Genomic DNA, 15,809 nt, shown 5'->3' on the forward strand with positions numbered 1-15,809 from the left:
TTATATGGATTTTGTGAAAATTTTTAAATGTATAAAATGACTGAGATATTTGCTCCTAAAGATTTTTCATAATTTCGTCTTTGTTTTGCTATTTGTATTCATCTGATTAACATGAAATTTCACATATAATTGTGTATACAATGGTGACTTCCTGAAGTATATGATGACAATGCATCAGATCCCTGGTTCTCTAAAAAATATTTATCACTTATAGGTGAGGACTCTGAAGGAGCCATCAGCAGTGTCACGGCAATCTGATGTTTTACTAATGAACTGGACATTCTCTGAGTCGTTATTAGTGTGTTGAAGTGAGACAATGATACTGTGAAGTAATTATTACTCGTCTGGTCCAGCTTCATATCTGTCTCAAAATGATTTTTTGTATTAGTGTTATTGTGAGAGTTGTGTGATGTGTAGTTGTGATGATGAAGGTAGTGAGAAAAACAGTGTTTGAAAAGATCATAACAGTCTTATGGTATAGAGAGATGATGGAGGAGTGTGGTAGTATGGTGTGGTGTGAGCTGAGGGTCTCAGAGGGGGAGATAACACACATGACAGAGGGGAGAGGGGAGGGGAGAATTCAAGATCCAGATGTCAGCCACAGTTGTACATTTGTTTGCTTGTTTCTTGTAGTCTTCTCTTCTTCTTGAAGTTTTTTTTTATTCTAATTCTTGTCAATTTATGCTTGGAAGGACGTTATTTCTGAAAAGTAGAGAGCTAAATGATGTACCTCCCCTCTTGATGCCTCACCACCACCTCCTTGTTCTCTGGTAAGAATGCTAAAGGTTGAAATTTATCAAGAGAAAAATATTCATATAAATTTTTTTTGCATAGGCACAAGCATTGAGTGATACTTAATTTTTTTAGGGCATGAGCCATGCTATGACGGAACAGCACGAGACATTTAAAAATAGCTTCCTGGTGGGAAGGGTGTGTCATTATAAAAAAATAAACTGCATCATCTAGTAATGTAGGATCTGAAGGTTTCAGAGAGACAATAATTCTAAAGTTTTTAATCCTCCCTAAATTTAAATGCAGTAAGACCCCACACTTACCAAATCTCAGCTTGGCAAAATTCACTTTTGGTGGTAGGGTGGCCACGGACCACCGAGTGCACGCTTGGCGATTTGAATTTAAACTTGCCGGCTGCACGGCAAACCACGCGGCTCTCTGGTGACGTCAGACCTCTCTATAAACCTATCAGAACGCAGTGTGAGAGTCCCCTTCAGCCAATTTATTTGTGCTACCCTCTGTTCTGCTAGCGTGGGAATTAATTCTGGCGATTTACCGCCAACATGGCCTCTACCAGCACAACAGGTGGTACCGGTGGGGGTAGGCACAACAGTGGTGGCAGGAAGGGTGAAAGTGGGCAAGGGAAACGGGTGGAAAAATGGGAGTTACAGCCTTTATATCATGTCTTATTAGCTTTATTGCTTATTGGTGTGTTTTGTACATGTTTTCTAATATATGAAAGCAAAAGATTTTATTTCAGCTTGAAAGATGGTATTTTAGGGATCAAAAGAGGGACTTTGGCAATGACCAAAGACTTATTGAGGCATTTTTTAGGCAATTTATATGGTATAAAGAACTCTTGCTTGGTGAAATTCGCATTTGGCAGTAGTTTCACCTGACTAATTAATTCACCAAGTGCGGGGGCTTACTGTAGACAAATTCTGTACTGCCCCCCCCCCCTAAAGTCTGAGTTAAACTGCCTGCCTGGTTTTTTATTTTTTATTTTTTTTAATATTTTTGTTTATTTATTTTTTTTTTTGTTAGGGGGGGAGGGGGTGAGGTGAATTCGTATAAGTCAGACATTCACATTAGTTCGAGCTAGTGGGGGTTAACAGTACAGTAATACTCCGCTTAATGAACGTTCGTTTAACAACGTCAGCAGCGAAATGGCATCCATGAACGCTTGGAGGGACGGTGACAAGGTTGCTTTCAGGTTGCTCTGAGGTTGCTGGGAACACCACCTCTGGAGGTGGTGTTACTGTCTTATATATGCATTTATTTTCACAAAACAACATTTCTATTAGCTTTTTACAAACCTTGCCCCAAGAAGGATTGTTTTGTAATGCATAAAGTGAAATCTTACATGGAATACCAAAAAATAAAGCAGAGATGAGATGAGCCACAGACAAAGCGGGAGACACGCGGCCACTCAGCCGCTTCTTCTTCTTCTTGTGACCCTTTTGCTTGCGTGTTACTTTCATCATGATGTTTATGTTTTCACTCCTCTCTTGCCTGCTATAATGGATATCATATCTTAGTATTCATATACGCTCATGCCACAAAGATAACCTTGACTCCGTGGCACTGAGTGATAGTGAATTACTAATGAAATACCGCAGTATTTCATTAATAATTCACTGTCACTCAGTGACACGGAGTCGAGGTTATCCTCATGGCGTGAGCGTATATTTTTCTTTTTTTTTTCTTTTTTTACGTAGGGAAGAGGGCCAGCCAGGGGCAAAAAAAAAGAAAGTTAGAGAAAGGCCCACTTGAGCGCTGGCTCTCCAAAGAGTTCAAAAAGTGCCAAAACCATCAGCCAGAATTAGGGGAGCAAATGCCTCGCTACCTCCCTCTTAAAAGAAGACAAGTTGTAGGAATTCGGAAATACAGATGCAGGAAGGGAGTTCTAGAGTTTACCAGTGAAAGGGATGAATGATTGAGCATACTGGTTAACTCTTGCATTAGAGAGTTGGACAGAATAGGGATGAGAGGAAGAAGAAAGCCTTGTGCAGTGTGGCCGCAGGAGGAGGGGAGGCATGCAGTTAGCAAGATCAGTAGAACAGTTACCATGAAAATAGTGATAAAATATAGAAAGGGATGCAACATTTCGGTGGTGAGAAAGAGACTGAAGACAGTTAGTCAGAGGAGGGGAGTTGATGAGACGAAGAGCTTTTGATTCCACCCTATCAAGCAAAGCTGTGTGACTGGAACCCCCCCCAAACATGCGAACAGTACTCCATACAGGGACGGATAAGGCCCTTATACAGAGTAAACAGTTGGAGGGGCGAGAAAAACTTTCGAAGACGCCTCAGAACACCTAATTTCTTAGAAGCTGTTTTAGCAAGAGATGAGATGTGAAGTTTCCAGTTAAAATTATGAGCAAAGGACAGACCGAGGATATTCATTGTGGAAGAGGGAGACAGTTGAGTGTCATTGAAGAAGAGGGGATAGTTGTCTGGAAGGTTGTGTTGAGTTGATAGATGGAGGAATTGAGTTTTTGAGGCATTGAAAACTACTAGATTTTCTCTGCACCAATCGGAAATCTTAGAAAGATCGGACGTCAGGCGTTCCGTGGCGTCCCCGCGTGATCTGTTGATTTCTTGAAGGGTTGGACGTCTCTGAAAGAACGTGGAAAGATGTAGGGTGGTATCATCAGCGTAGGAGTGGATAGGGCAAGAAGTTTGGTTAAGAAAGTCATTAATGAACAATAGAAAGAGAGTGGATGACAGGACAGAACCCTGAGGAACACCACTATTAATAGGTTTAGGAGAAGAACAGTAGCCGTCTACCACAGCAGCAATAGAACGGTCGGAAAGGAAACTTGAGATAAAGTTGCAGAGAGAAGGATAGAAGCCATAGGAGGGCAGTTTTGAAATCAAAGCTTTATGCCAGACTCTATCAAAAGATTTTGATATGTCTAACGCAACAGCAAAAGTTTCACCGAAATCTATAAAAGAGGATGACCAAGACTCAGTAAGGAAAGCCAGAAGATCACCAGTAGAGCGACCTTGACGGAGGCCATACTGGCGATCAGACAGAAGATTGTGAAATGACAGATGTTTGAGAATCTTCCTATTCAGGATAGATTAAAAAACTTTAGACAAGCAAGAGATTAAAGCTATAGGACGGTACTTTGAGGGGTTCGCACAGTCACCCTTTTTAGGAACAGGCTGAATGTAGGCGAACTTCCAGCAGGAAGGAAAGGTAGAAGTCGATAGACAAAGTTGGAAGAGTTTGGCCAGGCAAGGTGCAAACACAGAAGCACAGTTTTTGAGAACAATAGGAGGAACCCCATCAGGTCCATAAGCCTTCCGAGGGTTTAGGCTAGCAAGGGCATGGAAAACATCATTGCGAAGAATTTTGATTGTAGACATGAAATAGTCAGAGGGAGGAGGAGAGGGAGGGACAAGCCCAGAATTCTCCAAGGTGGAGTTGTGAGCAAAGATTTGAGAAAAGAGTTCAGCTTTAGAGACAGAAGAGATGGCAGTGGTGCCATCAGGATGAAATAAAGAAGGGAAAGATGAAGAAGTGAAGTTATTTGAGATGTTTTTGGCTAGATGCCAGAAGTCACGAGGAGAGGTTGAGTTTGAAAGATTTTGACATTTCCTATTTATGAAAGTGTTGTGGCAAGTTGAAGAACAGACTTGGCATGATTCCGGGCAGAGATTTTTTTTTTTTTTTTTTTTTTTTTATGTAGGCAAGGGCAATAAAAAAGAAAGTTAGAAAAAAGCCCACTTGAGCGTTGGCTCTCCAAAGAGTACAAAAAGTGCCAAAACGGTCAGCCAGAATTAGGGGAGCAAATGCCTCAATACCTCCCTCTTAAAAGAAGACAAGTTGTAAGAATTTGGAAATACAGATGCAGGGAGGGAGTTCCAGAGTTTACCAGTGAAAGGGATGAATGATTGAGCATACTGGTTAACTCTTGCATTAGAGAGTTGGACAGAATAGGAATGAGAGGAAGAAGAAAGCCTTGTGCAGCGTGGCCACAGGAGGAGGGGAGGCATGCAGTAGCAAGATCAGTAGAACAGTTACCATGAAAATAGTGATAAAATATAGAAAGGGATGCAACATTTCGGCAGTGAGAAAGAGACTGAAGACAGTTAGTCAGAGGAGGGGAGTTGATGAGACGAAGAGCTTTCGATTCCACCCTATCAAGCAAAGCTGTGTGACTGGAACCCCCCCCCCAAACATGCGAAGAGTACTCCATACAGGGACGGATAAGGCCCTTATACAGAGTAAGCAGTTGGAGGGGCGAGAAAAACTGGCGGAGATGCCTCAGAACACCTAATTTCATAGAAGCTGTTTTAGCAAGAGATGAGATGTGAAGTTTCCAGTTAAGATTATGAGCAAAGGACAGACCGAGGATATTCATTGTGGAAGAGGGAGACAGTTGAGTGTCATTGAAGAAGAGGGGATAGTTGTCTGGAAGGTTGTGTCGAGATGATAGATGGAGGAATTGAGTTTTTGAGGCATTGAAAACTACTAGATTTTCTCTGCCCCAATCAGAAATTTTAGAAAGATCGGAAGTCAGGCGTTCCGTGGCATCCCTGCGTGATCTGTTAATTTCCTGAAGGGTTGGACATCTCTGAAAGAACGTGGAAAGATGTAGGTTGGTATCATCAGCGTAGGAGTGGATAGGGCAAGAAGTTTGGTTAAGAAGGTCATTAATGAATAATAGAAAGAGAGTGGGTGACAGGACAGAACCCTGAGGAACACCACTATTAATAGGTTTAGGAGAAGAACAGTAGCCGTCTACCACAGCAGCAATAGAGCGGTCGGAAAGGAAACATGAGATAAAGTTGCAGAGAGAAGGATAGAAGCCGTAAGAGGGCAGTTTTGAAATCAAAGCTTTATGCCAGACTCTATCAAAAGCTTTTGATATGTCTAACACAACAGCAAAAGTTTCACCGAAATCTCTAAAAGAGGATGACCAAGACTCAGTAAGGAAAGCCAGAAGATCACTGGTAGAGCGACCTTGATGGAAGCGATACTGGCGATCAGACAGAAGATTGTGAAGTGACAGATGTTTGAGAATCTTCCTATTCAGGATAGATTCAAAAACTTTAGACAAGCAAGAGATTAAAGCTATAGGACGGTAGTTTGAGGGGTTAGAACGGTCACCCTTATTAGGAACAGGCTGAATGTAGGCGAACTTCCAGCAGGAAGGAAAGATAGAAGTCGATAGACAAAGTTGGAAGAGTTTGGCCAGGCAAGGTGCAAGCACAGAAGCACAGTTTTTGAGAACAATAGGAGGGATCCCATCAGGTCCATAAGCCTTTCGAGAGTTTAGGCCAGCAAGGGCATGGAAAACATCATTACAAAGAATTTTGATTGTAGACATGAAATTGTCAGAGGGAGGAGGAGAGGGAGGGACAAGCCCAGAATCGTCCAAGGTGGAGTTGTGAGCAAAGGTTTGAGAGAAGAGTTCAGCTTTAGAGACAGAAGAGATGGCAGTGGTGCCATCAGGATGAAATAAAGGAGGGAAAGATGAAGAAGTGAAGTTATTTGAGATGTTTTTGGCTAGATGCCAGAAGTCACGAGGAGAGTTTGAGTTTGAAAGATTTTGACATTTCCTATTTATGAAAGATTGTTTGGCAAGTTGAAGAACAGACTTGGCATGATTCCGGGCAGAGATATAAAGTGCATGAGATTCAGGAGATGGAAGGCTCAAGTACCTTTTGTGGGCAACCTCTCTATCATGTATAGCACGAGAACAGGCTGAGTTAAACCAAGGTTTAGAAGGTTTAGGTTGAGAAAAAGAATGAGGAATGTATGCCTCCATGCCAGATACTAACACTTCTGTTATGCGTTCAGCATAAAGAGATGGGTTTCTGACACGGAAGCAATAATCATTCCAGAGAAAATCAGCATAATACGTCCTCAGGTCCCCCCAACTGGCAGAGGCAAAACGCCAGAGGCACCTTCGCTTTGGGGGATCCTGTGGAGGGATTGGAGAAATAGGACAAGATACAGAAATGAGATTGTGATCGGAGGAGCCCAACGGAGATGAAAGGGTGACAGCATAAGCAGAAGGGTTAGAGGTGAGGAAGAGATCAAGAATGTTGGGCGTATCTCCAAGACGGTCAGGAATACGAGTAGGGTGTTGCACCAGTTGCTCTAGGTCATGGAGGATAGCAAAGTTGAGGCTAGTTCACCAGGGTAGTCAGTGAAGAGAGAGGAAAGCCAAAGCTGGTGGTGAACATTGAAATCTCCAAGAATTTAAATCTCAGCAAAAGGGTAGAGGGACAGAATGTGCTCCACTTTAGAAGTTCAGTAGCCGAAGAAATTACTATAGTCAGAAGAGTTAGGAGAGAGATAAACAGCACAGATGAATTTAGTTTGAGAGTGACTTAAGTCATAGCCAGATGGTGGAAAATTCGGAAGACTCAAGAGCGTGGGCATGAGAGCAAGTTAAGTCGTTGCGTACATAGACGCAACATCCAGCTTTGGAATGAAAATGAGAATAGAGAAAGTAGGAGGGAACAGAGAAGGGGCTACTGTCAGTTGCCTCAGACAGCTGTGTTTCGGTGAGGAAAAGAAGATGAGGTTTAGTAGGGTGGTGTTCTACAGATTGAAAATTAGATCTAAGACTGCGAATGTTGCAGAAGTTAATGTAGAAAAAGCTGAGGGAGGTGTCAAGGCATTTGTGGTCTTCAACAGGAGAAGTGTCCGACCTGGGGACATTTTTGGTCCCCTCCCCAGAGGGGGACTATGAGGCGTTGTTTATTTTGGGTCCAATTTTTCTTTTAAATTTTGATTTGGAGTGAAGGGTGTATGTGTGGTAAGTGCATGTAGTTTTGTGTGAAGAAGGAGAGCTGTCTTTAGAGGGTAGGCTGTGACTACCCCCTTGAGTTGTGAGACACAAAGGGAAACATTCAACGAGATCACAACTAGCTTTAATGGAAGGTTCACAGCACCTCCTGAACTAGTGCTATTAGATCTCACTGGGAGTAAGTTATTGTTTTGGTAGGTGTCTACTAGCTCCTCTAGGTAAAGTGCATGAGATTCAGGAGATGGAAGGCTCAAGTACCTTTTGTTGGCAACCTCTCTATCATGTATAGCATGAGAACAGGCTGAGTTAAACCAAGGTTTAGAAGGTTTAGGTTGAGAAAAAGAATGAGGAATGTACGCCTCCATGCCAGATACTAACACCTCTGTTATGCGTTCAGCACAAAGAGATGGGTCTCTGACACGTAAGCAATAATCATTCCAGGGAAAATCAGCATAATATCTCCTCAGGTCCCCCCAACTGGCAGAGGCAAAACGCCAGAGGCACCTTCGCTTTGGGGGTTCCTGCGGAGGGATTGGAAAAATAGGACAAGATACAGAAATGAGATTGTGATCGGAGGAGCCCAACGGAGATGAAAGGGTGACAGCATAAGCAGAATGGTTAGAGGTGAGGAAGAGATCAAGAATGTTGGGCGTGTCTCCAAGACGGTCAGGAATATGAGTAGGGTGTTGCACCAGTTGCTCTAGGTCATGGAGGATAGCAAAGTTGAAGGCTAGTTCACCAGGGTGGTCAGTGAAGGGAGAGGAAAGCCAAAGCTGGTGGTGAACATTGAAATCTCCAAGAATGGAAATCTCAGCAAAAGGGTAGAGGGACAGAATGTGCTCCACTTTAGAAGTTAAGTAGTCGAAGAAATTACTATAGTCAGAAGAGTTACAGGGGATAGATAAACAGACAGCACAGGTGAATTTGGTTTGAGAGTGACTGTTAAGTCGTAGCCAGATGGTGGAAAATTCGGAAGACTCAAGAGCGTGGGGACGAGCAAGTTAAGTCGTTGCGTACATAGATGCAACATCCAGCTTTGGAATGAAAATGAGAATAGAGAAAGTAGGAGGGAACAGAGAGGGGCTACTGTCAGCTGCCTCAGACAGCTGTGTTTCGGTGAGGAAAAGAAGATGAGGTTTAGTAGAGAAGAGGTGGTTTTCCACAGATTGAAAATTAGATCTAAGACCGCGAATGTTGCAGAAGTTAATGTAGAAAAAGTTGAGGGAGGTGTCAAGGCATTTGTGGTCTTCAACAGGAGAGGTGTCTGACCTGGGGACATTTTTGGTCCCCTCCCCAGAGTTGGACTCCGAGGCGTTGTTTATTTTGGGTCCAATTTTTCTTTTAAATTTTGATTTGGAGTGAAGGGTGTATGTGTGGTAAGTGCATGTAGTTTTGTGTGAAGAAGGAGAGCTCTCTTTAGAGGCTAGGTTTTGACTTGAGTTGTGAGACACAAAGGGAAACATTCAACGAGATCACAACTAGCTTTAATGGAAAGTTCACAGCACCTCCTCAACTAGTGCTATTAGATCTCACTGGGAGTAAGTTATTGTTTCACTATGTGTCTACTACCTCCTTCTTAGAATATGAATACTAAGATATGATATCCATTATAGCAGGCAATTTAGGAGTGAAACAAATATCATGGGGAAAGACAACATGCAGGCTAAAAGGGTCACATGAAGAAAAAGAAGAAGCGGCCGAGTCGCCGCGAGTCTCCCGCTTCGTCTGTGGCTCATCTCATCTCTGTTTTATTTTTTGGTATTCCATGTAAGATTTCACTTTATGCATTACAAAACAATCCTTTCTTGGGAGCAAGGTTTGTAAAAAGCTAATAGAAATGTTGTTTTGTGAACATAAATGCGAGAATGTGAGAGAATTTGTACGTAGCTCCTCTAACTTCCAGTGACTCATATGACATCATAAAAGTAGTGGTAAACTGGTGGCCCAATATGCTGCCAAACGTATATATCATTTTTTCTTTTAACCCATGTGGTATGTTGGGGACCAGCCCAGAACGCATCCCCCTCTATTTCCATTATTTCCTATGGGAAAATTACGTCTGCTTAACGAATTTTCACTCTACGAACAGCTTTCACACTCCCTATCCTGTTCGTTAAGCAGAGTATTACTGTATAATGAAAACTGAGGGGCACTCCTGCATCAGGGTGGCCCAACCAAATTATAGCACCCTTAATCTATGTGTGGCCATGCAAGTTCTTTTGAATTCTTGTACTTGTTGTGATTAAAGTTACTGATTGGAAAAGAGGAGTGAAATAATGTTTGATTTATATATTTTGACATTTAATTATTATTTTTGTTATTAAAATATCTAAATTTATTTGAATTTATTTTATTAGTCTTGGCAGAAAAAATAGTTTTATAAGAAATACATTTTGTTCTCAAATGAAAGTTTCTTTTGTCAAGTGCACATAAAGTTGGAAATTTTGTGCATTGTATGAGTGATGAAAACAAACCAAGGGTGCTAATAAATCCGGAAATGCATTGACTGAGGTGCGCACTAAAAGAGGACCTCTTTATTTTCTTGATCGTATCTTCATCCAGGTATGTGAAGGCTGTTCTTATACAGTGGAGATTCAATACTCGAACATCTAAATACTCGAACTATTCAATACTCAAACACAACAGTTCTATTTAATACTCAAAAAAATGTGATGAAAACAAACTAAGGGTGCTAATAAATCCGGAAATGCATTGACTGAGGTGCGCACTAAAAGAGGACCTCTTTATTTTCTTGATCGTATCTTCATCCAGGTATGTGAAGGCTGTTCTCATACAGTGGAGATTCAATACTCGAACATCTAAATACTCGAACTATTCAATAGTCAAATGTGCACACCCATGGTTGTAGACAAAGGCTCCCTGGCATCCCCCTTCCCCCTCCACCAGTTGTCACTTGTGCTACAGCGGTCATCAGAATAACACCAAAGGCTTATTAGTGGTGAAAACATCTGGTAATCAAACAGTCACACATTTGGTCGTATACAAAGCTCTGTCATCTCCCTTCTCGCAGCCGCCACTGTGCCGTTATGATACCGTATTACTGGTAATACCGATATTACCATAATACCGCTATACCAATGACGGTGCGCATCTTTAGTCCTACCACAGTCTTGAGAGAAACATTCTTTTGCATTCTGTCGGTAATTTTTCATTTGGGAACTTAGGATGGCACCAAAGAGGCTTATTAGTGGTGAAAATAAGGAATCTGGCGAGAATGCAAGTGTTAGCGAGCCACAGCCCTCCATTAGTGGATTCACAGGAATCACAGCAGGAGAAACTGTACCGCCATGGTACAGTGGAACCGTGCGTGCTTTGGGGTCCGAGGGGTCTCCAAGCGCACGGGTTCGAATCCTGTCCACGGTCCGAGTGTAGGTTGGGCTTCCTCACTCGGGGCAACGGTTTCCTAGTGGGTGGGCTTTGAGATAGGAGGTACCCCAGAAAAGTATCTCCTTTAGCCCAGAAATTCCTATAAAAAGCCCACATGGTATAAAAAAAAAAAAAAAAAAAAAAAAAGACGTTCTCATGGATGGTGACTCATCCTCTGGTAACCTCCCTCCTCATCCCCACCCTTTTCCCCTCCTCTTCTAAGTTATCCATCATCAGCCTTCACTATGTACAAATCAAAATTGAAAAAAATACATTGAAATTTTTATAAACTTAAGGTTTTGCTAAGATTAGAACAAATTACCTGATTTATAGATATCAATAGTTGAACTTTTTAATACTCGAGCAGCCATTTGGAATGAATTAAGTTCGAATATTGAGTCTCCACTGTATTTCTGAACAAGTTGTATATTTCTCTTTTGATAATTTGTCATTATCAGTGTTGGCTTGTGGCTAAGTCTAATGAGGGTGCTGCTTCAGAAAATTTTTACCCATTGTTTTGATATTGTGTAAAAGAAAAAACAAAACAAAATTTACTCATCTGAATGATGTCCATGTGGGTATCAGCTGTGCAACTTTTTTTTTTAATCTATTTAATTAAAAGACATTATTTATGGCAACCTTTTATATTTTCTTCATACAAAAATTTTGAATGCATGTGAGGGATTAGGTCACAAAGATATTTTTACTTTTTTGCCACAGCCTTTAGGTCTTGATACTTGATAGTCAAACATCCACACCCATGGTTGTAAACAAAGGCTCCCTGGTGTCCCCTTTCCCCTTCCACCAGTTGTGACTTGTGCTGCCGCTGTCATCAGAATAACATTATCTTGCGTTCTATCTGTAGTTTTTTTTATTTATAAACTTACATAAGCATGAAAGGTTTATTAGTGTGAAAATATCTGGTAATCAAATGGCTGCACATTTGGTCGTATACAAAGCTCTGTCATTTCCCTTTTCGCAGCCACCACTGTACCATTCTGATAGTGTATTACTGGTTATACCAGTATTACCATAATACCGGTATACCAGATGCCGGTGCTCATCTCTAGTCTGCCACAGTCTTGATAAAAACAACATTCTTCTGCGTTCTGTCACTCCTTTTTCATTTAGAAACTTACGATGGCATCAAAGAGGTTTATTAGTGGTGAAAATAAGGAATCTGGTGAGAGTGCAAGTGTTAGTGAGCCACAGCACTCCATTAGTGGATTCACAGAAGAAAAGTTACAAAGACGTTTTTATGGATGGTGACTCATCCTACGGTGACCTCCCTCCTCCTCCCCATCCTTCTCCCCTCTTATAAGTTATCCATCACCAGCCTTCACTTCCGATATGTACAAATCAAAATTGTAAAAAAAAAAGAAAGAAAAGATTGAAATTTTTATAAATTTGAGGTTTTGCTAAGATTAGAATGAATTACTTGATTTATAGGTATTAATAGTCTAACTTTTTAATACTTGAACAACCATTTAGAGAGAATTAAGTTCGAGTATTGAGTCTCCACTGTATCTTAAAAAAAAAAAACAGATTCATTAAATGAAATGCTATCAATAATATTGAGTGGAAATAGGGAGCCGTTATTCCACAGTGGTTATACATAAGCAGCCACTGGACATAATAGCTGTTAGATCTTTAACTTCTGTTGATTTTTTTCTTTCATTTCCTCTAATTCTTATGTTGCTATTTCCAAATTCCATCTCCCTGAACTTTTTTGCATAAATTTCATTTGTCATTTAATAGTCCAATCATTTAATTTGTCAAGATCTTGTAGGGCATCACAGTCTTCCTGGTTTGTCACTTTCCTCATTATTTTAGCATATATTACAAACATACTTATGCAACCTTCTATGCTTCTACAATATCATTTGCATATACTGCAAACATAAATAGTGCCAGTATACATCTTTGTAGGATTCCGTTTATTACCTTTTTCTAGTTTGATTTCTTATTTAGAATTGATGTCTTTATTTCTCTGTTGCATAAGAAATCTTTCATACATTTTAAAATTGGTCCCCTGATTTGTCCTACATATTTGAACTTCCATACCAATCATTTACGTGTGTGTGATCACTAAACATGCATGCATGCATGCAGCATTGCACAGGAATATAATGTCATTGATACGGTGGATCTACAATTTATTAAGACTATATACAGTTAAATATAAAAAATCCACCAACCTTGGGACCTGAGGATTGTTGGATTTTTGAAAATTCCAGATTTTTTTATATATATCTATGTATATGCTGTATATATTTAACAGAAATTGACTACTTGTACAGACATTATTTACTCATCGTTACTGATATATAATGTTAAATTTATAATGAAAACAGTTTGGGATTATGTAATGCTTATAGAATATAGGGGCCGTACTTTGTGGTATTTTAAGGACCACCTATAGTCCAGAATTGTTCATGATCCGGCAAGCCTCAGGGCCAGAAGTTGCCAGATTTTGGAGGTTCAATCTGTATATCGTGTATATATTTAACACAAATGGACTACCTGTAGTGTTGTAAAAGAAGAAAATTCAGCAGTAAATGAAAGGAAATGAAAATATATAGCAGTTTCAATTTCTCTATGATAAACAATGCATGATGTTTGCAGTTTACATCAGTTTAGGGGTATGCCATAGCAAATAGATAATTAAATGAGAAGAAATACCTGTCAGCTGTTGCAAGCAAGACCAAACACATAAACAGTGCCTCCAGAAACAATGGCACTCCAATGCGATAAGCTTAAAAAAAAGATGCTCCACCAAAAATGCCAGAGAACTGATGTTTCCAGGATATCAATTGCCAGATTTTTTATAGTCAACTCTACTTGCTAGCATATTAATCCTTATCACCGTACATTTAAAGGTGTCTTATACTTCCATTCTCCCGGCAGGGACTCCTTGATGCTGACCAGGTGGAACACTGGTTTCTCTCCTACATCGATCTGTTGCAGCGATTCCAGCTATGGAATGTTGCCAATCAAGTTATTCAGCTTGCTGGTAGGACTATGTGTGTGTGTGTTTACCTAGTTGTATAGCACAGGGTTCGAGCAGGGCTCATAGTGTCCTGTCTCCATATCTCCATTTATCTAGTTTTTTCTTTTTAAGTTATGCACACTATGTGCTGTAACAATTCCATTATCCAATACATTCCATTTTTCCACCGCTCTGTGTGGAAAACTGTATTTTCCAATATCCTTCACACACTGTCTCATCCTGATCTTCTTTTCATATCCTCTTGTCCTTCCATCTTCTTCCATCAACAGCACCAGGTCTTCTTTGTCTATCTTTTCAATATCATTTACTATCTTATACATTGTTATTAGTTCCCCATGTTCTCTTCTATCTTGTAAAGTTGGCAGTCCCATTTCCTTCAGTCATTCTTCATATGTGAGGTCCTTTAATTCCAGCACCATCTTTGTAGCAATCTTCTGTATCCTTTCCAGTTTTCTTATATCCTTTTTAGAGCTTGGAGACCATACCACTGCTGCATATTCCAACATTGGGCGTATCATGCTTGTGATGATTTTTTTCATCATATCTTTATCCATGTAATGAAATGCCACTTTAATATTAGTCAACATTTTTTATGATAGTCCAAATATCTTGCTTATGTGTTTATCAGGACTCAGATTTTCTTGTATGATCACTCCAAGATCTTTTTCCTCTTTAGTCTTCATTATTTCTTCTTCTCCCATCAAATAGTTCCATACTGGTCTTCTCTTACTCTTTCCTAGTTCCATTATGTGACATTTCTTGGCATTAAACTCCAATTTCCACTTTCTGGTCCACTCATAGATCTTGTTTAAATCTTCCTGCAACAGCAGACAGTCCTCTCTGGTTTTGGTAACTCTTAGCAGCTTTGCATCATCAACGAATAAATTTATATAACTGTTTATCCCAATGTGAATGTCGTTTACATAAACTTGAAACATAATAGGAGCTAACACTGACCCTTGTGGCACTCTGCTAGTTACTTCATTCCAAGATGAGTATGTATCTTTGATCACAGTTCTCATTTCCCTATCCTTCAAATAATCTCTTGTCCATTCAAGCAAGGTTCCTCGTAGTCCTCCTATGTTCTCTAGTTTCCAAAGTAGTCTTCCATGAGGGACTTTATCAAAAGCCTTTTTAATATCCAGGTTTACTGTGTCTACCCATCCATCTCTGTTTTCAAGTCCTGCAATAACTTGAGTAAAAGCTTAATAAGTTTGATACACATGATCGCCCTGTCCTGAACCCAAATTGTCTGTTCAATATGACTTGCTCCTCTTCTAGAAAATGAACCCATTTTTCTTTGTTAATTATTTCACACAGCTTCTCCTAGACACTTGTAAGTGACACTGGTCTGTAGTTTAGTGGTTCAGTTGCCTTTCCTCCTTTAAATATCGGTATTATGTTGACTCTCTTCCATTCTAGTGGAACTTTCCTTTCATTTATTGAACTTGTAATTATTTCCCAAATTGGATCCAGTAATTGCTCTTTATATTCTTTTAGCACCCAGCCTGATACACCATCTGGCCCCATTGCTTTTCTGACTTCCAACTTATCTAGTAATCTTTCAATATCCTCTTTGTGTACTGCAATCTCCTGTAATCCTTGGTAATCCAGTGTCCTATTAGGCTCTGTGAAATCATCTTCTGCAGTGAATACCATTTTGAAGCTCTCATTCATTATTTCACACATTTTCTTCTCTGTTTGGCATGTCATCTCTTCTTTAATTATATTTTCAATTGTTTCCTTATTCTTTGTTTCTTTGTTGTGATGTTTATAAACTTGTAGAAAAGTTGTGGTTCATCTGCTTTTATCCACTACATCTTTCTCAAAATTTCTTTCTTCCTCTCGCCTTACTCTAATATATTAATTTCTAGCATCTTTGTACTGCCAACTGTTATAGTCATTTCC

At 40.1% G+C, this 15,809-nt stretch overlaps 1 protein-coding gene across 4 annotated transcripts in view; it reads left to right on the top strand.

Annotated features, from left to right (window-relative positions):
* Positions 1–15,809, top strand: part of LOC123516785 (GATOR complex protein WDR24-like) — a 334,605-nt gene that overhangs the window by 281,536 nt on the left and 37,260 nt on the right. For 3 of the 4 annotated variants that reach the window (XM_045276440.1, XM_045276441.1, XM_045276443.1), the window contains one exon: positions 13,799–13,904. The exons of the other annotated variant lie outside the window; for it this stretch is intronic. In XM_045276440.1, the coding sequence (XP_045132375.1) occupies positions 13,799–13,904 (106 nt within the window). The remainder of the gene's footprint in view (positions 1–13,798; positions 13,905–15,809) is intronic. 4 annotated transcript variants of the gene reach the window in all.

This window comes from Portunus trituberculatus, chromosome 41, assembly GCF_017591435.1.
Source record: "Portunus trituberculatus isolate SZX2019 chromosome 41, ASM1759143v1, whole genome shotgun sequence".
Taxonomy (NCBI): domain Eukaryota; kingdom Metazoa; phylum Arthropoda; class Malacostraca; order Decapoda; family Portunidae; genus Portunus; species Portunus trituberculatus.